Source organism: Sinocyclocheilus rhinocerous, unplaced genomic scaffold, assembly GCF_001515625.1.
Source record: "Sinocyclocheilus rhinocerous isolate Xijiao unplaced genomic scaffold, SAMN03320098_v1.1 scaffold603, whole genome shotgun sequence".
Lineage (NCBI taxonomy): Eukaryota > Metazoa > Chordata > Actinopteri > Cypriniformes > Cyprinidae > Sinocyclocheilus > Sinocyclocheilus rhinocerous.
In genome coordinates, this window is record NW_015656630.1 from 277,619 (window position 1) to 299,704 (window position 22,086).

The following is a 22,086-nucleotide window of genomic DNA, read 5'->3' on the forward strand; positions in this document are numbered from 1 at the left end:
GGGGTTCATACATACGCACACATATGCTGTTAGACAGTTCAATGTAACCCCGCCCCCATCCCACCAAGGGGTGTCGCCAGAGTTTTCTATTTTATGGAGGCACAGCTGCAGGTGAACGAAAGCTCAAAAAAATATAGTTACACATGAACTGTCAGGGCAAATCAGGGACGTTTCTAGCCTTTCATAAGTAGGCTACTGGGGCGCAGGCCTCCATCAAAAAATTTCTCCATATTTTCATTCTCATTTATAATACTTGGTCGTTACCTGCTCGTTCACTTCGGGTTTCATCGCTGACATATATGTGTTTTGTTTTATACAATTGTCTGTAGGACTGTAAATATCACCTCATCCAGTGCTATTTTTGTTTTCTGAAATCTCCCCTTACGGTGTGAGAAACCACTGTAAATGATTCAGTGTCCGAATGAATCAAACTGAATTGCAAAATATTTCAGACCTTTTTGCACTCCCATTCAACTGAATATAGTGATTCATCATTGAATCTTTAGCTCTGATTCTAAACAGCTAGTAGAAACCACACGATATTATTGCTGAAATATTATCAGAGATAATGATATTCTGGTCATATGCAGTATTCTCCAGCATCAGCCAAGGATTTATCAGTAATATTTTACTGGGCCACAGCAGAATTTTACTGGGGCTCAGTGAAAAAAGTACGGAAGAGGATTAGGGCCAAGCAATGATAAAAAAAATAAAACCATCTCGAGAATAAAGTTGTTATGTTTTGAGAAAAAACTCGTTAAATTTCGTGAAAAAAGTCTAAATAAAATGTTGAGAATAAACTCATTAAATTATGAGAAGAAAAGTCGTTAAATTGCGAGAGAAAAAAAGTCGAGATATAATGTTGAGAATAAACTCATTAAATGACGAGAAAAAAAGACGTTACATTTCGAGAAAAAACTCGTTACATTTCGAGAAAAAAGTCCAAATAAAATGTTGAGAATAATCTCAATAAATTACGAGAAAAAAACTTGTTAAATTTCAAGAAAAAGGTCTTACACTCGTGTCATGTTCATTTCATCTCAGTAGCCCCTCACTGCAGAAAACAAAGATCCAGGGGGCGGGGTTGGATCCACATCTAGGGGGTGGAGATGGGTAGGTTTAGGTATATGTAAGGTGGGAGGAGTTGGATCTGGATCCAACCTCGCCCCCTGGATATTGTGTTCTGCAGTGAGGACTATCTCCAAATTCTCGCGGGAAATGATGGTATTTTCACATTTTCAAAGTTTTAGTACCAACTGGTACATCTGTACTTTTAACAACTCTTATGACAAAATATTTTGCACAAATATTTTTTAAATTTGAAGTCTGGAAAACTTTTAGTTGGATAATCTCACGCAGCGCACGTGGGTATTTCCAGATGCCTGATTTAGGAACAAATGACTCTTATGAACTGGTTCTTCTTAATGAGTCAGTCAAAATGATTCACAAACCAGTCTCAAACTTACTCGTAAATGTCTGCGAAAATATGACAAAAATATGTTGTAACAATTATTTAAAATATTAAAAGTCTGGAAAACTCTATGTCCAAATAGGGTTTAGTCAGATAGATAATCATACAATGTCTGAATTGTGAACAAATGACTCTTATGAATAAGTCAGTCAAAATTATTCACAAAACTCTCAAGCTAGCTCACGAGTTAGGTTTAAAATAGACTCACTCACTCAGAATCTTTGGAGTTTTGCACTTGAATACCTAAAGACACTAGAATACCTAAAGACACTACAAGACTTTTGTCCAGATTTACAATATGGACGAGTCAGTGCTAGTTGCCTAAATTTGTAGCCAGTCTGCAGATTTGAGATTATGTAGTGTATTCAACTCAAAACAAATGGTATTATTATATAATCATATATATATATATATATATATACATATATAAACAAACCACAAACACATGCATGTATAATTCACATATACAACACTTTTTACAGCATAGGTTTGTGCAATATCACAGGATCTTCCACAAACAGAATCCCAGTCAAACTGGGTAACCAAGGACATGTCCATAAGACTGTCAGTGATTTATAGATTTCTCAGACTGTGCTCGGCTCATGGTTTGAGCGCTGATGTGTGTATGTGTTTGGCTTTGGCACTCATTTCACCTGATCGATCAGTAAACAAGAGTTCAAGGATAAGACTGATCTCTAGAGCAAAAATGACAGCTTGATGATGCCGTTCAACTTGATGATGCCATTCCAATGAAATGGGAACAGAGTGAACATGAGACCAAAAGGAAAGCAGCTGAACTGAATACAAAGGAAGAGTGCAATAGCTGAGTTTTTTTTTTAGAGAAACCTCCTATTCATTAAACCACAGGATTGTGGTTTGAAATTATAAGAGGTCCATGCATTACATTTCTGCTGAAGCCATGTTTACCACTGCTGAGATTGAAATAGGCCTATACTGACATAGATTATCTGACATGACAGGCCAAATGAATGTCTATTGGTAATCATGCATGTGAACCTTTGCCTTGCTGCAAGATTTATGACGGGATAATGAATTTGAGAGATGAATACAGAGAACAGGATTTGATATAATGCACAGATCACTCACATTATAGATTTAATTATGGCAAGTACACTGATTGCATTATGATATATTAAAAGGAAAAACCTGGGACCACTGGATGGTCAGCCAGTTTTTGTTTTGTTCATATTTTCAGTATGAATCCAGTCTATAGAAATTAAAATGATGTGTATTCATCTGCCTCTATAATTTAATGCATGGCTTAACTTCATTTTTCACAGCAAATATTATGAATAATTGTGATAAATTTGATAAACTACTCAGCATATCATGTAATCAATTTGATTACATTTTTTTTTTTTTACAACTGTTGCATACCAAACCTTGTCAACTCAGATGGGTTTTTCAGATCAGCATGCCATTCCCAGAGCTGAAGCTCTTGTCTCATCGACTGGTTTGCTGGCTCATTAGAGAGTGTGATATGCAGCTCTATCTCTGTCAGGTACAAGCCAATTTCAGAGCCAGTCATTCTGTGATGAGAACAAGGAGCACTATTAATGAAAGCCTTCCTCACATATTTCCTGGGAACTTAATCAGCCAAGGCTAATCATAGAACCTGCACCATCTATCCTGACAAACAGTTAAAAAAAGTTTCAACCTTTTGAAATGATCTTGATTTATGTCAGCCGGCTCTCAGCATGTGCTCAATAATAATTAAATTCTGTCATTTAACAACATTTTAGGGGTGCCATAAATGTTTTATGTGAATATTGCTTATATTTAGTAACTTTTGGGACCCCAAGCACTGTCAAATAAGTCCTATAGCTGATCATCAGATCTGCACAGGAGATATTTCGGTCCATTCCTCTGCACAAGCGGTTTCAACAATATTTTGGGATATCTTGCATATTTTTGGGATGCCTCAAATGGCCTTGAATAGAAATCATGCCACAGCATTTCAATGAGATTGAGGTCAGGACTCTGACCTGACTATTCTAATATATGGAATTTCCACAGTTTGGATGCACTCTGATGGTGATTTATTCCTTTGTTTAGGAATAAACATGTTGCATGACCCACTTTTCTTTTAAAAGTTTCAGATCACAAACTTCCTGACAATGTGCTGTAAAATTGGAACAATGATATTTTAATTGCTATGCTTGCAGATCCATAGATTTCTCTCTAGGGTACTTTGTAATTTGTTGAAGGATCCTTTGACATGTCTTTACACTGACCTTTTGAAGGACAGCCAAGGTACCACTGGAGCTGCTTTTCTTCTGTTTGTAATCAATCTGCTTCAATGGGGACTGATGGAGCCCCAAGTCTTCAGACATTCTCTTGTAACTTTTTCCAGACTAATGAGCCTGTACAATTCCTCTTCTGTGGTTCTATGGAATCTCTTAGGTCATGCCATATTGCACTTTAGCAGAATTCAAAGGTAAAGAGCAGGTAACCAAATATTTCATTTTTCAAGAGGCCATTATCCTAGAAAGTCACATTGTATATTAATTACTACTTTGATGGATTTAACCATTTGTTGATATGGATTTGCAATATATTTATGTCTTGTTTGGTACATCTGTATTGACTATTATGATTTTAGGAAGTGTTATACAGAAATCCAAATAATGTCAAAGTTTTCCTCAACATTTTCTCATAATTGTTAAAGTGCCCCTATTATGGGTAATGAAAGGTTCATATTTTGGTCTTGGGAGTCCCCAACAACAGGTTGACATGCGTGCAAGGTCAAAAAAACACTTTCATTGCCTTATAATATGCATTTATTTTACCTTACTTGCTCAACGACTCCCAAACGATTCGCTCAACGATTCATTCATTCGTTTTAAAAACGACTCGTTTCAATGATTCAGAGTCGACTCTTTCTTTTGAGAGACAATAACTTTATACACGGTGCACTTTCAGATTTAAAACTTTGCAGGACGTTTTCATTCACTTAGAGCTGTGTTACACACTGCATGAAAGGTAATTTTCAAAAATCCATAATAGGGGCACTTTAATGAAGAGAAAAGGGAAGTTCATGAGGTAGATATAAAAAACAATTAGAAGTGGATGATAAGTGATTGAAGAACAAGAACAAAAAAGAAAACAAAAAGAAAACTGTTTTCTTACTCCATTACTACTCAAAAATATTGCAGTAATTTAAAGTAAAAGATCACTGGACGGAATAGAACATAAAATGCTAATATTCAGACTTTTACATTTATTAAATCCATTTGCCAATTTAAAATGCTCTATTGAATTCTGTAAGAAAAAATCCCTGGTGAAATATTTTGGTTTATAGTTACGTGTCACTGCAATCACTGTATTAACCAGGTAAGAGGGTTCAGGTGACCGACTCAGTATACTTGAAGAAGATTCTGATATAATATGACCGAAACATGCTAATACTTCTATTTTTTCACTTCTGTGCACACTGTTGGCATGAACTTCGGATGCTGCCAAGCCCACGTTTCAACAAATACTGACACCTGGTGGCAATAATTACATGCAATATTTGCAAAAAAATTAAACACATTAAATAATATCTACATTGCACATATAACAAAGCAAAATACTAATGTACTAGTATCTTTCTTAACAACACACACACTGCACACAATGTAATTTCCTGTCCCTCTAAATATGGTTGGAACTTTCATATCCCGGGCTTTTATGAAGTACAATGCAGCACAAGCACCAAAGTCCTATTACCTCTTTGAGCTGAAACCCTCTGGGACCCAAACTTGTCTGGGCTGTCAGGTGGAGAAGTACCACCATATGACCCCATAGGGATACAGTCCTGTTGAGCACCACCTTCTTCTGTGTGAAGGGTGAGATGGGCTGGAGCTGGTCCACATCTTACTAAAGCTATAAAGCACCTGTAAAACTGGCAGTAAATCCAGATTTGACAGTAACACTGGTCTATATTTTGGATACAAATATGCCTATGAGAAGCACATACCTGATTATTGAACAGAATGTAAATGATGGGGTTCAGAACAGTGCTGCTCTTTGCTAGTATGGATGATACAACGCTGGCTGTGGGGCTGACAGTACCAGCGCTGAATGTGCCAAGCAATGCCATGACCCCGTACGGCATCCAACAGAGCAGGTAACAGGACACCATGGAAACCACCATCACCAGCACGTGCGTTTCCCTCCTCTGTGCAGCTGTCTGATTGATCTTAGCAACCTGTGAGATGCGGAGAAACGCTTTGAGGTTTGCTTTTCAAAGAATAACAGCGACAAGGCTGGTTTGAAACACCACATGGTGTTTATGCACCAGAATGTTTGAACTGTAACTGGATTAGGAGAGAATTGCAATAGATTTTTTTTACAATAAGGTTCCATTTGTTAATATTAGTTAACTACATTAGTTAACATGAACTAACAATGAACAGTATTTTTATTAATAACATTAACAAAGATTAATAAATACTGTAACAAATGTATTGCTCATTTTTAATTAATGTTAATCAATGCATTAACTAACATTAACTAATGGGACCTTATAAGTGTTATCAGAGAATTTAATGAAACAGTTTAACCAAAAATTAAAATTTGCTGAAAATGTACTCACCCTCAGGTCACCCAAGATATAAATTTGTTTGTTTCGTTATCAGAACAGATTTGAACAAATTTAGCATTACATCACTTGCTCAGCAATGGATCCTCTGCAGTGAATGGGTGCCGTCAGAATGAGAGTCCAAACAGCTGATAAAACATCACAATGATCCACAAGCAATCTACACAACTCCAGCCATCTTGTGAAGCTAAAAGCTGCATATTTGTAAGAAACAAATGTAATTCTACATTTCACCAAATCTGTTCTGATGAGGAAAATACTAAATCTTGGATGGCCTGAGAGTGCTTAAATATTCTTTACTACAAGCATTTACATACTAAAACTGATCCAGCTGTGTATATAATTCACAGTAGCCATAAATAATGATGACAATGAGTGTGCGAAGGACTTTGGTTCCGGACAGCGGCATGAAAAATGCTTAATTTATGGCGAACAAACGTTTGGCTAGAAAGATCGATGAGTCTTACTAGAAGAGAGCTCTTTATCAAAATCATTGGTTCCACTCCCATTCTCTCTCACTTTCAACCTTTTCCTCTTTCATTCTTCACCCCATGAATGGCAATGAGTATCTTCCCGTAGCAGTAGACCATCAGAAGAAGAGGGAGAAGCAGACAAAAGACAAAGAGGCAGATGACGTAAGATCTTGTTTCCGGGGCGCGCTGGTTCCACTGGACTGAACAGGTGGTGCCGGGACCCTCAGGACCGTAGCTGCTCCAGCCGAAGAGTGGTGGCACTGTCCACATGAGAGAGTACAGCCAGCAGCCTGTGATGAAGAGCCAGGCCTTCCTATAGTCAGACACATCTGCTTTTGAACAGCAGAGAATGGTGCTGTAACGCTCGTATGACAGTACAGCAAGGGATACCAGTGAAACAATACCTGTTGATATTGGATAAAAAGACAAAATAAATGATATGTTCATCAACTAATTTGTTTCATTCTTGTTTGTTTTATTGTAATAGCAAGTTACTTTACTAATGTAAAAAACTTAACCTTAAGGCAAAATGGCTATTTGACAGGACGGTGAATTTCAATAGAAGTCAAGAAGTAGCCTAACTTAGACCTATTTGTACACTTAACTATATCTAGAGGGACTTTCTTTTTTTCTATGAATATCTTAATCTCCCTGGAATGGAAATAATCAAACAAATACACGAAGAAACCAAACAAATTGTTTGGTCATATAAACAGGAATCAACGAGTTAAATGGACCTTGGCTAGTAAAAAAGTTCTCGACAAATGCGGTAGTGATTAAAAAACATAACAGCGTGATCAGTGTACTCCGAAACCAGAACGAATAACTCTTATGAGCCAGTTCTTTTCAGTGAATCACATTCATCGCGCGTTCGGCCGAACACCGGTTCGTTTAGCAACCAGTGTCCGATTCCTGAACGGATGACTCTTAGGAAGCGGTTCTTTTAAAGGGATAGTTCACCCAAAAATGAAAATTCTGTCATTAATTACTCACCCTCATGTCGTTTATCGTGGTAGTACCCTTGCTGTCTATGGGAGAGTCAGAGAGCTGTCAGAATGCATCAAAAATATCTTAATTTGTGTTCCGAAGATGAACGGAGGTCTTACGTATTTGGAACGACATGAGGGAGAGTAATTAATTACAGAATTTTCATTTTTGGGTGAACTAACCCTTTAAGTGAATCGCAATTGTGCATCGCAAGTTTGTCGCACGAATCAAAAACAACATCGAGAGCAGTGTTCGATTCCCGAACAAATGACTCTTATGAAGCGACTCTTAAGAATGACTCTACGTCTCAGTTAAATGAAAACACTTAATAATTGCGTTCAAGATATTAACAGATATGTCTTTGATTGGTTACATTGTTCAATGCTGCAAATATGTTTCTGCAATATCAGATGGGCCCCCCTGATTCCCTGGGGCCCTGAGCGGCCACTTACCCCGCTTATTGGTTAAGTCCGCCCCTGCATATGACAAGTAAAAATGCTAAAATAAAAGTGAGATAAATGTTACTACACTAATGTTACTACACTGAAAAAAACAGTGTGGGGTTTACTTTTAAACAATTTTCACTGACAAATTGCTTGTACATTTAACAAATAATTACAAAATTACATATGACAAGTAACACACTGATTTAAAGGAATAGTTCACCCAAAAACGAAAATTTGCTGACAATGTACTCACCGGTCATCCAAGATGTAGATGAGTTTGTTTCTTCATCAGAACAGATTTGGAGGAATTTAGCATTAGGCATTACATCACTAGCTCAGCAATGGATCCTCTGCAGTGAATGGGTGCCGTCAGAATGAGAGTCCAAACAGCTGATAAAACATCACAATAATCTACAAGTATCCAAGTACATCAACTCCATTACATCAATTACCATCGTGTGAAGTAAAAATATGCATGTTTGTTCCATCATTAAGGCCTTTTACCTTTAAACCGTCGCTTCTGGCCAAAATACCAGTCATCCATAATACTGCTTATACACTACTTGTAATATATACTCGCCGGGGCGTAGCTAGCCATCATTTCAGAAGTGAGGGGGACAGATATGTCAAAGGTAATATCTTTTTTTTTGGAGGTGGGGGTGGGGGGTGGGGGGTGAGTTGGAGACAGGATTTATTTATTTTTTTCTTATCTCTTAACTGGCTAAGAAATCAAATACACTGCTGGACAATTACAAATAATTTGTATTCTGTAATATTTTTTCTATATTTTCCTATTGGCAATTTTATGATTTGTTCATATACTACACTTTTTTTATTTTTATCACAGAATAAGGCAGAAAATGTATAGTTTCTATAGGCTACTGTAATAAATGATATAAGTAGCACTGCATTATTCAGATAGTTTGTTCATAACTTGGAGATGACTTGAAGAACACACATAATCCATATAGTTTCACAATCGTGCATGTATTGTCTTCAAGTTTTTTATTCAGCTTAGCCACAGCAATAGCTCGATTCAGCACGTCATACGTTATTACTTATAATCCGTTTTGGACTTTCTGCACAAGAGCGCCCTCCGACTTCGAGTATGAATGAAACAGTCACTGCATGAGAGTGTTCAGTGCTCCGTAATGTTCACATCTCCTCATTTTGGATATGAATAAAATGCCAGGTCATGCATAGGTTATCTTTTCTCTTTGAATTTAAATCCAGATTTATTCTCTGGCCCCTGAAAACCACTATGTGAATGCACTTGCCTGAAAAAGTGCGGGGGACAAATTTACGTTTTATTAATAGTGGGGGGACATGTCCCACGCGTATTTTACACCCATGTATAGTGGTAAGATACTAGTAACTATTGGAATATTTAATTTAAGTCAGTGAAACTAAAATAGATATTAGTCTGTATTTTATTTAAAAAATAAAAATGAGTAATGTAAAAGTAGTTATTAGTTAAATGAATTAAAATGAAAATGGCTTGCCACAATACCCAAATACCCATACACCATTTAATGAGGTGGAGGGTCTTTTGATATCTATTTAGAGAGGAACTATTAATAAAAACTGACATATGAGAATGTCTCAAACATCTACAGAGGTTTCAGACATTGGTGATTGGAAATATGTGGCTTCAAAGTCCATTTCTTTGAGGAAAACTAATTGAACTGCACTGGCTGTTTGCTGAATTAAACAGTTTGAAAATATATTACAGTAAAAGTAATGTAACATTTGGGCACCCTTCCATTTGGTTCTTCCTTTAAGTGTTAATGTTTTCACAATCCACATTGCCTATTTCTTCAGTTTGCAATTCAGCAATTAAATAACTGCAACAAAGTGAGTGTGCATAGTGTTTCTCATGGTTGATCCTCAAATTGCTGAATATCACACATGACAGATTTAGACTCAATGTGCCCCTTTTGTCCTCGTATTTTGGCATCAACCTGATTTATTTACTTCACAAGAGAGCAGGAAAATTAGGGCAGATGAGAGAGAACTTAAAATGTGCCAAGGCATCAATAATCGAATAGTGAGCTTGCTGAAATGACAAGTTCTACCATCTGGTCCAGTATAATGTACTCGATCTAACGATCTACAGATGAGAAGTGCATTCCACATTATTCAGTCAACCATAAAACTGACCCTGTATTTACTTTCTTAATCCAAGTTCCTGTGTTCATAATTACATTGGCCTGCACACTGAATATCCCTTTTCACTCAGACTTCGAGTGATGTCAAATTACGGAAGTAAAATGGGTTAAGAAAGTTGTTTTAATGCTTGTTAAATACAAACAGAAGCTTCCAGTATAGCATGCTTGAGATCACTGCTAACAGTTTAACCAAATGAAAACCATCTTTTAATTTAGCTTTCATTTAAATCTTTATTGGACCAACCATAAAACTGACCCTGTATTTACTTTCTTAATCCAAGTTCCTGTAATTATAATTGCATTCTGGCCTGCACACTGAATATCCTGTTTCACTCAGACTTCGAGTGACGTCAAATTAACGTGAGTAAAATTGGTTAAGAAAGTCATTTAATGCTTATTTTAATCATTAAAAAATTACAAACTGAGCTCAAACAGAAGCTTCTTGAAGCATGCTTGAGATTACTGCTAACAGTTTAACCAAATGAAAAGATCTTTTAATTTAGCTTTCATTTAAATCTTTATTGAACTAGGGCAAATGCTCTGAGAACATATCAAATCTCATCTTCTCATTCACAAATACACTCTAGGGATGTGAGAGGAAGATGGGAAAGAGAAAAGTACACGAAGAAAGAACATGCAGCAATCAGTGAGTTGGGGCTATGATCTACTGATTGAACCCAAGAGATTTAAAAAGCCTCCAGTTCCTATAAGGTTTCTCATTCTCAAGCCATGTCACACTGGTGTGTATTTCTTATTGATTTTAATTTAATTTCTGAATAGTAGAAAACATTTCCAAAATTAATGCCTGGGAAAAATTGTGCAACTCACTGAACACTGATATTTTGTGATAAAATGCCCTGCCATTCTATATGTGGTAAGTTGTCACAACAGAACCTGCCATTAAACAACCTCTCATATGGTCTATTTAACGATTTAATAATTAAATAACCGTTTAATAAAATGTTAACATGATGAATTAGCAAAATTCTAATATATATATATATGAAACGTGATTAAATAACTGCAATAAAAATAAAAATATTACATTTATATTTATGTAAAAAATAATGTTTATTTATATTTATTTGTAATTTAAAACACAGGACAACTTGAGTCTATCTAGTATGTTTCCCAGTACATATGAAGCTATTAATATGCTGACCTAAGATAAATTATTTATCATTTTGCTCTAATTTTTGAAAAATTAGCAGAAGTTGCATTTAGTGGCTCTCTGTGCGTAGTTATGCCGCTTTAAGGTTTGTGGGCAGCCTGTGACTTTCTTCTCCTAAAGAGTCTCCCAAAGTGTTATTAGCAGTAATAACTGTTTTGTTGAAATGTGGGAGTAAGAGAGTGTGAAAAGCCATCCTCATGTGCATGTTCATACCCCACATCCCCTGAATACATGCACAGCGGAGAGTGCTGTTGAAGCTAAGCATGTAGGAGGACACCTGTGGTGTGGGGATCTCATATATCTATGAATGACTGAGTGGGAGACAAATCCCCCTTTGGCACCGTTGCTCAGCAGACACTGTCTCCCACTTCTGAACTTTTAAACAGAGGCACGTGACGTTAGTTTGCAGAGATGTGTGGGCAGTCTTGATGTACAGTTGAGTCTTTAGCCTCAAAGAAATGTCTCCTTTAATGCAAATCAATGCTTTGAGCAGGAGATACAGAATGCAATTGACTTTTTTCTTTATATTTTTGTAATTGTCTTTAAAAATCTCTGAATTAAACAAGCTGAAAGCTAAATCTAACATGCCAATGAACAACAGACAGTCAAGGAGTTGAAATAAAAATTCTAAAAATTAAATTAATATGAAGTATAAATGAAAAACAAAAAGAAACAGTAAAATTTATAACTGCAAACCTGCTGAAAATCAAATGTCTAAATGTGTAAAGTATGTACAAAAGGACAATTTTCATGTAGGATTTATTAAACAAAGGGTCACCTGTCTATTCATACTGAAAATAGACTATTGTATACTGTTCTTGAAAATAATTGAGGAAACTCATCATTGTGCAAAGCCTTTAGCTGTTTTGTCATACTCATACATCAGAAGTGAGGGCTTGTGATGGGGAAATACATCACTGCTTGAGGGAAAAAGTGTAAAGCAGGTATTGCAAACAGGTTTGTAAAGATGAAGTCCAATATCATTTGAACAGTTTTAAAGAAATTTATTTTTGGTTTGCTCATGTGAGTTCACTTTTACCATTACATCAGCTTTACTTGGCCTTCTGTGTAACCTGATCTAGAGAGTTGACACACTTGTTGATGAGGTTTTGAAGGGTTGTTCATCCCTCAAGGTATGAAAGAGAAAAGTTTCATTTAAAAAGTAACTATATTGAATATATTTTTTGACAAATGACTATATAGTTTTTGCATTGCGAAAATTATGGTCTATATTAATAATAATAATGTTCAAAGAAAGTTTGGTAAAACTATAAATCATATAAATAGACTTTAAACCTCATTCACCCATTAAACAGCTAAGAGAAGTGAACTCTTTCCAGTCAGGTATTCTCACTTATGTCCTACTACAAGATAGCTTATGCACATGCTCACGGCTAAATCAAGCAATTACCTGCCATTCATCGCTGAGGAATGTCTGACAACATGAATATAATGGTTTGAGTCACTCTTCCAGATGACCAAAAACCACAGCATTCTTAAGCTTACATAATAATACAAACACAGACAGTCTTGTGCTGAAAATATATTTTCGTCATAGAGCCAGAAATCGCTTCTTCAATACCAGTACAAATCCTTACTGATTTCTGACACAGGCACACCTGAAAAACACAAGATGATCACAAATAAATAATTTATCACCACCTAAACAAACACTTCATTTATGCACTGCAAGTCAGTCTGCATTCCGAATATGCATACCCTTCTATATGTAGGCGAAACAGAATGTGTATGTGAAAAGAATAGAATGTCCCATTTCACAGTATTCATAAAACAGTAGACAAAACGTGTCTGGATGACTTATTACTTGACTTAAAGGGATAGTTCACCCACAAATGCAAATTCTGTCATCATTTACTCACCCTCAAGTTGTTCCAAACCTTTCTTCTGCTGAACACGAAAGAAGATATTTTGAAAAATGTGGGTAACCACAAACATTTCCCCAACATGTCCCCAACATTGACTTCTATAGTATTTTTCCCATACTATGGAAGTCAATGGGGACCAGCAACTATTTGGTTACCCACATTCTTCGAAGTATGTTCTTTTATGTTCAATCTAAAACAAACTCACAGGGTTGGAACAACTTGAGGGTGAGTAAATGATGACAGAATTTTCATCTGTGGGTGAACTAGCCCTCTAAATAGATGACTTTATATTAAATAGAACACACTTTTTTTTAACTGTCGCGAAGAAGCTCCACGTATGCGAATTCTATGGAATACTGGATTCTGATTGGTCAATCGCAGCATTTAGCGGTTGTCCATGGCAAATACTGTTCATCAGATTATTACAAATCTCCCATATCAACACTCTCTCGTTTCAAACACCTTCAGGATAATAGTCTGATCACCTTGTCTTGGTTTGTGTTAATTACTAGCTGACTGTTCATTATTCTTTACTGAACAATTAATTGATTTCCTTGCACTTGTATTAAATACATTTTTGCGCAAACAGTTAGCAATGGCATGATTACCTGAATCTAGGCCGATCCTGCTTCCATCCTTAAAGGCCGTCCCAGAATTCCACTCTGGTCTGGTTTCTGATTTTGAGAAGGGCGAGATCATGATGCCCCCTGTTGGCCGATCCATTTGTAACAGGTTCAGGTAAGAGCTGGCACTGCTCTCAGCAGCCATGGGCTGTTGGTAGAGTATTTGAGGCAGTTCGAAGGCTGTGCCCTGTCTGGGTGGACATGGCCAGAGGGACGAGGAGGAGGATGATGATGATGATGATGGTGGTGGTGACAGTACTGAAGGATTCACAATAACTCCCTGGGATGGAGGTTCCATGGTTATCAACTGGGCCAGCTTTGAGGAGCCGGAAGAGTGTGTGGACTTAGACCATGTTAGACCAGAAGAAGCCCATGATGATGAGGGAACATCTGGGACAAGAAACGCATTAGATAGATAGATAGATAGATAAGATAGATAGATGCACATTAACGCACCAGATTTGGGAATCCTATTGCTGTCCTTGGCTTTTGTACTGAGGTCTTTTGGTGTGGTTGCTTTATTCAGGGCACGGAAGAAGTGCTCATCCACTGCAGTGTTGATGTCGCCTTGATAGTATGTAAAGAGCTGAGGAGGATCTTTACACTCCTCTGAGTGCTTTAACACTCTGTCCGCCATCATCCTGACTTAGGAATACAACATAGATGGGTTATTTTACATTTTGTCTTTATTCTCTCTCATATTTTACATTGAAAAGCAATTTACTATCCTATACATTAAAATAAATAAAATAGGAAACACTGTCATAACACAATTCTTTGAAGGAGTGAACTCTCGAAGAACATCAAAGATTTCTCATTAACACTTTATCTTATGTATCTTACAACATTAACCCTAATACAATGATTTTCTGCAAGACACTAAACAATTAAATGTATATAAATATTAGCACTAATTTTTTTCAAGCATTTGTAATTTCACAACCTTGAGTACAGATTGTATTATTAAACTGTAAAAATGTTGTTTTTCACAAATATTAAGCACAACGGTTTTCAACATCAATAGCAATGCTTCTTATGCACCAAATCTGCATATTAGAATAATTTCTGAAGTATCATGTGACACTGAATATTTGAGAAATGACTGCTGAAAATTCACATGAATGATCTACATTTTAGAATATATTACAATAGAAAACGCTTATTTTAAATTGTATTGCATGTATTTCACATTACCCGTAGCCTTGGTGAGCATAAAAGACTTCTCTCAACAACATTAAACAAACCCAACCAACCCCAAATGATAAAAAGTAGTGTATACTACAATTTATGAATGTAGCTTGAGATGGCAGTGCAGTTTATTCATATTTAAACCGCATCCAACAAAAATGCTTAAAAGAAAAATCTTATCAAAACTGGCTTTACAAAATCCGTGAGGGAGAAAACTAAATTAATTATAATAATTATAATTCATAGAAATAAGCTCTTATTTATTCTAGAAATAAACATACATAAAAAATTGGTAAAAAGTCAAAAAATGTAATCCACACTTCTAAAGGGAAACAAGTTGTACTGCTCCTACTTAAACTTCAAGCACTCCTTTCTCAAATTGAAACAGGATTTTAATTGCATTCACAAATAAATTCAAAACCCCAAACTGCTTACCAAACTGAATCCAGCCAACATCCAGCCACCGATCATACTAAAACAAAACGAATGTGATACTACGTGCAGGAGGTGCTCTTCTTTACTTGTGCACTGAAAAATGCACCCGAGCGAGTTGAACAAGGTCTCTCAAACAGATAAACCACAGCTATCATTAGGCTTACATGGAACTACACTTAAGGAAACTGCTTGTTTTTTGTTCCCATATAAAGATCTTGTTAGTGAGCGACGTTACTAATGAACATCTTTTTCATGAAAGCAAGAAACAATGACGAGGTTACAAAATGTTTTTTACTATAAAACTATTAACAGATGTTCAAATTGATTCAATGACACACATTAGCATAAAGGACGGGAGGGGGTTGATATGGTGAAATGCAGACATGTCATGGGAATAAACAATTAAAAGAAAACACTGTAAATTAGTGTGAAGATGTTTTAGCAAGAGACATTAAACAAGTCCTCTTTTCTCTCAGCATCTACGCATCCTCATTATCACTTCCTGCTAAACTGCTATCGGTCGACGCTACTCCTCCTTCCTCCTCCTCCTCATCCTCCTTCTCATCTTTCCCCTCCTGTGGTTTTGCGATGCTTTCGTTTGCATGTTCCTCCTGTTGAGTCTGTTCTGCTGCTTCTTGTGTGCTGGAATTTTGTTGTTCAGCTGCTTTTGAAGGGTCCGCTTTAGCTTCGGCAGACGCACTCTCGTTACTCAGGAAAGAACCCCAGGCTTTCAGTCTCTCTTCTCGTTCTCGTGAGGTTTCCTCAACCTCGGTGACCAGAGCCAAAATGTGAGACAAAGAAAAATAAGCAGAGGAGAACAGAAATTATCAATTTTAATCATTTTGTTGGGAGAGTCTGCCTAGCATGTTTTTTTTTTACTCAAATGTAATAACTTTCCTCTTCCCCATAAGACTACTGGATAGTGTTAAACAACAGCCAAATAGCTACTTAGGGACTGTTTTGGCAAACCAGCATTCAGTAACACACACTTTACATGATTCAGCAAATTCCTGATTGATAAACTAATGTCCCTCTCTACATTTTCTCTCTTCAAACATCCCGTTTCATTCAGAAAATATCAGATAGTAAAATGGCTTGCAAACAGCAAATCATGATGACTTTAAATAGGCCAAGTATTTTACCTGGTAGTCAGTTACACCATCCCACAGCTGTGCTGATAGTTTCTTCCCACCAAACCAGCGTCCATTCAGAGCCGTCTGACACATGTCCGCCTCTTCAGGTTCTTTAAAAGCCACGGATGCCACTCCATCAGGGTGCCTCTGATTTCCATGGAAAAGCAAAGAGTATAGTGTTAGAAATGACAGCGAGAGAGAGACATTTGAATGGTCATTGACTTTAAATACAACTAAGTTTTATTATATTAATTGTGGACAGGAGAGGACTTACATCAAAGATGATGACCTTCTTCACTTGCCCAAATTTCTCACATTCTGTCCGTAGATCATCTCTGTACTCATTCAGAACCAACGGATCCTCCTGCATGAGACATAGGGTGCAGCTCTTCAACACATTGTCAATCAAAAGTATGAACACATTTGACTTAATTTATATTGCTCATTAATTAAAAAAAAAAAACTAAAAACTAAACTGGTAACACTTTAGTATACGGATCAATTCTTACTATTAAACTAGCTACTTATTAACATGCCTATTATTACCGTATTGGCTGTTTATTAATACTTATAAAGCACATATTCTGCATGACCATATTGTACATCCCTAATCCTACCCAATACCTAAACTTAACAACTACCTTACTAACTATTAATAAGCAGCAGATTAGGAGTTGGAAGCAAAAGTCTTAGTTGATGATTTGTTAGTAGAGAGAATTGTAAAATAAAGTGTGACCCAAAAAATGTATTTAAAGGCTTATGGTTAAACGATTGAAATTAACTTTGTTGACAAAATATAAATTGTGCCTAACTGGTACTAAAATAAAAAAATATATATAAAAAAATGAAATGGATGAGGTTTGACTGATTTTTGAATGTCCAGAGTGCGCAGAGCTGAAATCTAGCAAAGGATAGCAACTTTGAAGAACCCCCCCCTTTTCCTTTGCTTGATGCTAATCTGCGGTGATTGGTCCGATTGGTCTCATTTCCATTGCATCATGCCTGTAATGCCTGATAAAGCAGTGTTTGTGAGAGCAGTGCTGCTTTGTGTACAGCGTTACCGGAGAAACTGCTATTTTTACTGCTCCAAAAGCAGCACCTAGTGGCAAAGAATGAATTTGCATTTTCATTCAGACCAACACGAAAAGACCAACAAGTGGGTGGGCAATATGCTAATATTTCATGTTGACGTCAACATGAAACGGCTTGGGATTCGTTTTAAAAACGACTCGTTTCAATGATTCAGAGTCGACTCTTTCTTTTGAGAGACAATAACTTTATACACGGTTCAGATTTAAAACTTTGCAGGATGTTTTCATTCACTTAGAGCTGTGTTACACACTGCATGAAAGGTAATTTTCAAAAATCCATAATAGGGGCACTTTAATACTTGTGTTAAATTTATTATTCTAGTTAGTACGTTACTGTTTAAGGGGCTGGTAAGGTTTTTAAAGTTATTAGTCTCTTATGCTCTCCAAGGCTGCATTCATTTGATCAAAAATATAGCAAATACAATAAAAACAGTAACATTGTGAAACATTATTACAATTACAATTTGAATCATTGAACTAGTCTTTAGTGTCACATGATCTTCAGAAATCAATCTAATAAGCTGATTTACTGCTCAAGAAACATCTCTTATTATCAATGCTTAAAACAGTAGTGCTGCTTAATATTTTTGCGGAAACCATAAACATTTTCTCATAAATTCTTTGATGCATAGAAACAGCATTTAATTGCGGAGTTGAGTTTATTTGTCAAGTTAAAATATTAACTTCGTAAAAATAAACCTTACTTACTCCAAACGTTTGAACGATAGTGTGTACTGTATGTAGTTTATCTCAGACTTAAATTATTTATAATTGAGGCCTATATTATTTACAGTTGCGTCACATACATAGTTTTAGTTAGATACTTAAATTTAGCAATTTAAGTATCAGTCTCATTCATTAAACAATTAATAGTCATAGAAATCAAGACGATGTGTGAACTGCAGATCCACACCTGCATTCCTGTTCTCATCTGACCCTTTAGGTTGCACCTACTTCAGGAATGCAGACAGACCAGCTGTGAGATGTTCATCGCTGCTACAGAGAAACTAAACAATGCCATAGCTCTAAACTGTTGCTAATCAAGAGCATTATTGTAATTAACTTCATACATCAAGTTATTCATACATCAAGTTATTCTGAACTGTAAAAAGAAATTCTGTAGGTCTGGTTTAATCTGCAGCAAAAGATATTTGACAAAAGCTCTGTCAGAAGACACTTTTTTTATGCAGACGGCATTCAGTGTAAAGTGTTGCCAACAAAATGTTCATCTATTCACTAACATCTGTAGTATGTTCCAGTGTGTTTGTGGGTGTGTCAGCGTGTTTTGTGATTAACTCTTGCCTCAAAGTCACTGGGATGAAACATGTTTTGGATGATGACGACTTTTTCATGCCTTTTTCGAGTTTCCGCAACTTTCTGCGGCCTCCAGTCCAGCTGCCTGTTAATTATAAATTCCAAAAATATCAGTCATAGCTACAGCAACACAAAAAATATGGTGATTAGGCAGAGCATTGTTGCACAATGCGTCCGAATCAACTATACAGAGCCGCAGGAGTCAGTCTGAACAGGTTCTTACTTTTGTTGCTGCTGGAGCTTTTTACGGTATTCTTTGTTCTTTTTCTTCTTCTTGCTGGCATCATATTGTCCTTTGAGCTCGAATCGCGCTGCTTCCACATGCAGCTGGTAGCCCCGAATCTCTGTCTCATCCAAAAGCCGCACGGCAAGAGCTACAGACTCTTTCTGCAAGGAATTATAAAATAATGAAAACATTTGTCTACAAATTATATAAACGCACATGTAAACAGTGTTAAAGAGATTACAATGTTAATTTAACTTTGAAGTACTAAATTACTACAATTAAAAATAAATCTAAATAGAAATGTGTTTGTGTGTGTGTGTATATATAAACATACAAATAAAAACAACAAAAGCAAGCACATAACAAAATGACTAAAACAAACTAAATTTAAAATGGACATAAAAATCTAATTCAAAATATTAATAAATATTTTAATAGTATATCAATAATAGTAAAATAGCATTGAATGTAAAGTAAGTTTAGACCCAGGGAGGGGTTTTTTTTCTCCTGAAAATGCTAGTTAATGTTATCAAATTGGACTAAAACTTACTGACTTTGCTCACACAGGGTATAACAACTTTTTTCACTGTGTTACACAGCCTGTCAGTTTCTTGTTAAGCGGTGAACTTCTTTTCTTTCAATTAGCACACGTTTTACATTTCTTTTCGGAGCTTAATTGATTAGACCTCTGAGCTTATGCGTCTTATTTTTTTGAATAAACACTGGCAAAAATATCCACATATAATGCTCTTTTACTCATAAACTAAGATGCATAAACAAGATCAATGATGCCTACGATCAATCAATTTCATTCAAGATTTTCAGCACAGCAAAAGGGATAAATAAACTTGATCGTAGTATTACAATGACCAACCTTCAGGTAGCAGCAAAGTCCATCTCCTTTTTGGTTGCCGTCCTTGTCCTTGTAGAGCTTGATTTTATACTCTTCTGTGATAGGATCACACATGATAATTCCACATTTGGACATGACCTCCACAAACTCATCAGGAGTTATGTGGTCATTTAGACCAGATTTAGTTTAGTGCATAAACACAGATCAATGATGCCTACGATCAATCAATTTCATTCAAGATTTTCAGCACAGCAAAAGGGATAAATAAACTTGATCGTAGTATTACAATGACCAACCTTCAGGTAGCAGCAAAGTCCATCTCCTTTTTGGTTGCCGTCCTTGTCCTTGTAGAGCTTGATTTTATACTCTTCTGTGATAGGATCACACATGATAATTCCACATTTGGACATGACCTCCACAAACTCATCAGGAGTTATGTCTGGAGGAAGACCTAGAAGAGAGACACATTCACGGAAAAACATTTTGTGAGCCTAACTTTGGATTGTCAGCTCTTATTTAAACCAGCCAAGTGATTTAAAAAACAGAAATGGCCAGTAGAGGGAGTCATACCAGTATTTACAACATGATACCAACTTCATATCAAAATTATAAACAAATAGTAATCTACTGTAATCTAAAAATGGGGAAATTATTTACCCGTCACATAAACATTGGTGTTTTTGTCTTTTTCAACTTCAAACCATCCTGTAAAACACAACACACAATGTTTATTTGTTAATTAGAATACTTGGTATATTAGAATAAAAAATTGGTAATGAATAATTTCTAACCTGGATCTGCTTTCCTCTTCTCTCCTTTCTGAGCTCCCTCCTTAGTTTTTTCCTGGTTTGAGCTCTCCTCCAGCTTCTTGGGTTCTTCTGGTTTCTTGGGCTCCTCTGGTTTGGCAGGGAGAAAGTCGGTGACAGGGACCGCAGCACTTGGATCAGGGGCCCCTTCCTCATTGAAGCCATAGTTTGCTTGATATGCTGCGATGAAATCATCATTTACCTATAAAGAAACAAATAACAAATGTACCTTAATACAGAACTTATTAATTAGCTCTGACCGGGTTATGAAAAAAAGAATTGTTGAGTAAATGTAGTATTTTGTTTGGGAAGGAGAGACCTTTGGAAACCATGCTCTCTTTTCATGGTCCCAGTCGTACACAGTGCCGTCTTCTGGGTCGACGTATGTGTATGGATCTTCTCCAACCTCTCGCCTCTGTCCATACAGCTGCTGCAAACGGAGCTGCTCATGGAACTCTTTATTACCGTCTGAGTCCCCGCTCATCTACAGAAAGACAGAGATATTAATGTAAAAAATCATGAGCTCTGCAGACAATAAAGACACTCTATATACATATATAAACACACACACACACACACACACACAGGCTATACATAAGTGAACATTTAAGAGTTACAAGGGGATTATAACTGGCAACCACACTGGAAATAAATGACTTGTGGGCGTTCAGTATGAATTGCCGCTTCATTTGGCGCCTGCTATGAGTTCTCAATGTTTTCAGCCAAAACATCTTGATAGTTTTGATGATGAGAAAGACTGATATGAACTGACCCATATCAATCCACTTATGTGACGAGTAAACACAGAGGTGCTTATTTAGAGCCACAGCGCTATCTAGATGTAATATATGAGGTGAACAATAAGACCTTTAATCTGTTTTAACATTTTAAATAAAGAATATATTAAAAAGAAACCCACCATTTCCAGTGCTGAGCCTCCAAAACGTACAAGCGTTGCACTTCCGAAGAAGAACGTGCAAGTCCGCCGCTATGCGTCTTCCGGAATGCAACTGTCGGCCGCACATGTGTAGTTCCTCTATCTATGGTCCCTTTTGCAGTACTAACAAGTCTATGTTTTTCATTCAAATTAACTTTTTAGACTTGAAAGATTTATTTAGACCTTAAAGATTTATTAAGGGAACGTGTTGTTTATTTCACAAAAATGCCACATCTCCTCAAACAAATGATACATTTTTATACATCATTTAA

General features: G+C 36.4%; 4 protein-coding genes across 6 annotated transcripts in view; 1 reads left to right on the forward strand and 3 right to left on the reverse strand.

The window, feature by feature from the left end:
• LOC107720625 (fibroblast growth factor 13-like) overlaps positions 1-14,168 on the forward strand; it is a 33,305-nt gene extending 19,137 nt beyond the window's left edge. The window contains exon 7 of the transcript XR_001637630.1: positions 14,158-14,168. The gene's annotated coding sequence lies outside the window, so the exon portion shown is untranslated. The remainder of the gene's footprint in view (positions 1-14,157) is intronic.
• Positions 5,163-8,243, reverse strand: LOC107720536 (pinopsin-like). The gene is made up of 4 exons (XM_016528271.1): positions 8,237-8,243; positions 6,626-6,954; positions 5,454-5,684; positions 5,163-5,378 (listed from the first exon to the last, which is right to left on the reverse strand). The coding sequence occupies exons 1-4, from the start codon at positions 8,241-8,243 to the stop codon at positions 5,163-5,165; spliced, it is 783 nt and encodes a 260-aa protein (XP_016383757.1).
• On the reverse strand, positions 12,346-15,664 carry LOC107720624 (transcription cofactor vestigial-like protein 1). 2 transcript variants are annotated; one of them, XM_016528366.1, is made up of 4 exons: positions 15,455-15,664; positions 14,288-14,472; positions 13,817-14,221; positions 12,346-12,941 (listed from the first exon to the last, which is right to left on the reverse strand). In XM_016528366.1, exons 2-4 carry the CDS (start codon positions 14,469-14,471, stop codon positions 12,898-12,900), a joined length of 633 nt encoding a protein of 210 aa, XP_016383852.1. In that variant the 5' UTR covers position 14,472; positions 15,455-15,664; the 3' UTR covers positions 12,346-12,897. The 2 variants fall into 2 exon arrangements, with proteins under 2 accessions (XP_016383852.1, XP_016383851.1); XM_016528365.1 differs by having other exon boundaries at positions 14,288-14,476.
• A 69-nt stretch (positions 15,665-15,733) lies between these two features.
• LOC107720622 (HIV Tat-specific factor 1 homolog) lies at positions 15,734-21,907 on the reverse strand. Of its 2 annotated transcripts, XM_016528363.1 has the most exons (11): positions 21,797-21,907; positions 21,197-21,361; positions 20,863-21,079; positions 20,729-20,776; positions 20,509-20,522; positions 20,093-20,233; positions 19,216-19,379; positions 18,981-19,077; positions 16,862-16,951; positions 16,597-16,734; positions 15,734-16,221 (listed from the first exon to the last, which is right to left on the reverse strand). In XM_016528363.1, the coding sequence occupies exons 1-11, from the start codon at positions 21,797-21,799 to the stop codon at positions 15,934-15,936; spliced, it is 1,365 nt and encodes a 454-aa protein (XP_016383849.1). In that variant the 5' UTR covers positions 21,800-21,907; the 3' UTR covers positions 15,734-15,933. The 2 variants fall into 2 exon arrangements, with proteins under 2 accessions (XP_016383849.1, XP_016383850.1); XM_016528364.1 differs by lacking the exon at positions 20,093-20,233 and having other exon boundaries at positions 20,368-20,522.
• Positions 21,908-22,086: the final 179 nt, after the last annotated feature.

Excerpts from the sequence above, each read along its gene's own strand:
- LOC107720536 (XM_016528271.1), bottom strand. Across the intron at positions 5,685-6,625 it reads TACTCATTGCCATTCATGGG|GTTGCTAAGATCAATCAGAC; the intron begins GTGAAGAATGAA and ends CGCATCTCACAG. Across the intron at positions 5,379-5,453 it reads ACATTCTGTTCAATAATCAG|TTTTACAGGTGCTTTATAGC; the intron begins GTATGTGCTTCT and ends ATTTACTGCCAG.
- LOC107720622 (XM_016528363.1), bottom strand. Across the intron at positions 20,777-20,862 it reads GAAGAGGAAAGCAGATCCAG|GATGGTTTGAAGTTGAAAAA; the intron begins GTTAGAAATTAT and ends TGTGTTTTACAG. Across the intron at positions 19,380-20,092 it reads GACTTTGCTGCTACCTGAAG|AAAGAGTCTGTAGCTCTTGC; the intron begins GTTGGTCATTGT and ends AATTCCTTGCAG.
- LOC107720624 (XM_016528366.1), bottom strand. The coding sequence starts at position 14,471 with ATGATGGCGGACAGAGTGTTAAAGCACTCAGAGGAGTGTAAAGATCCT. Across the intron at positions 14,222-14,287 it reads CAATAGGATTCCCAAATCTG|ATGTTCCCTCATCATCATGG; the intron begins GTGCGTTAATGT and ends TTCTTGTCCCAG. Across the intron at positions 12,942-13,816 it reads CAGGATCGGCCTAGATTCAG|GTGTGCCTGTGTCAGAAATC; the intron begins GTAATCATGCCA and ends TGTGTTTTTCAG.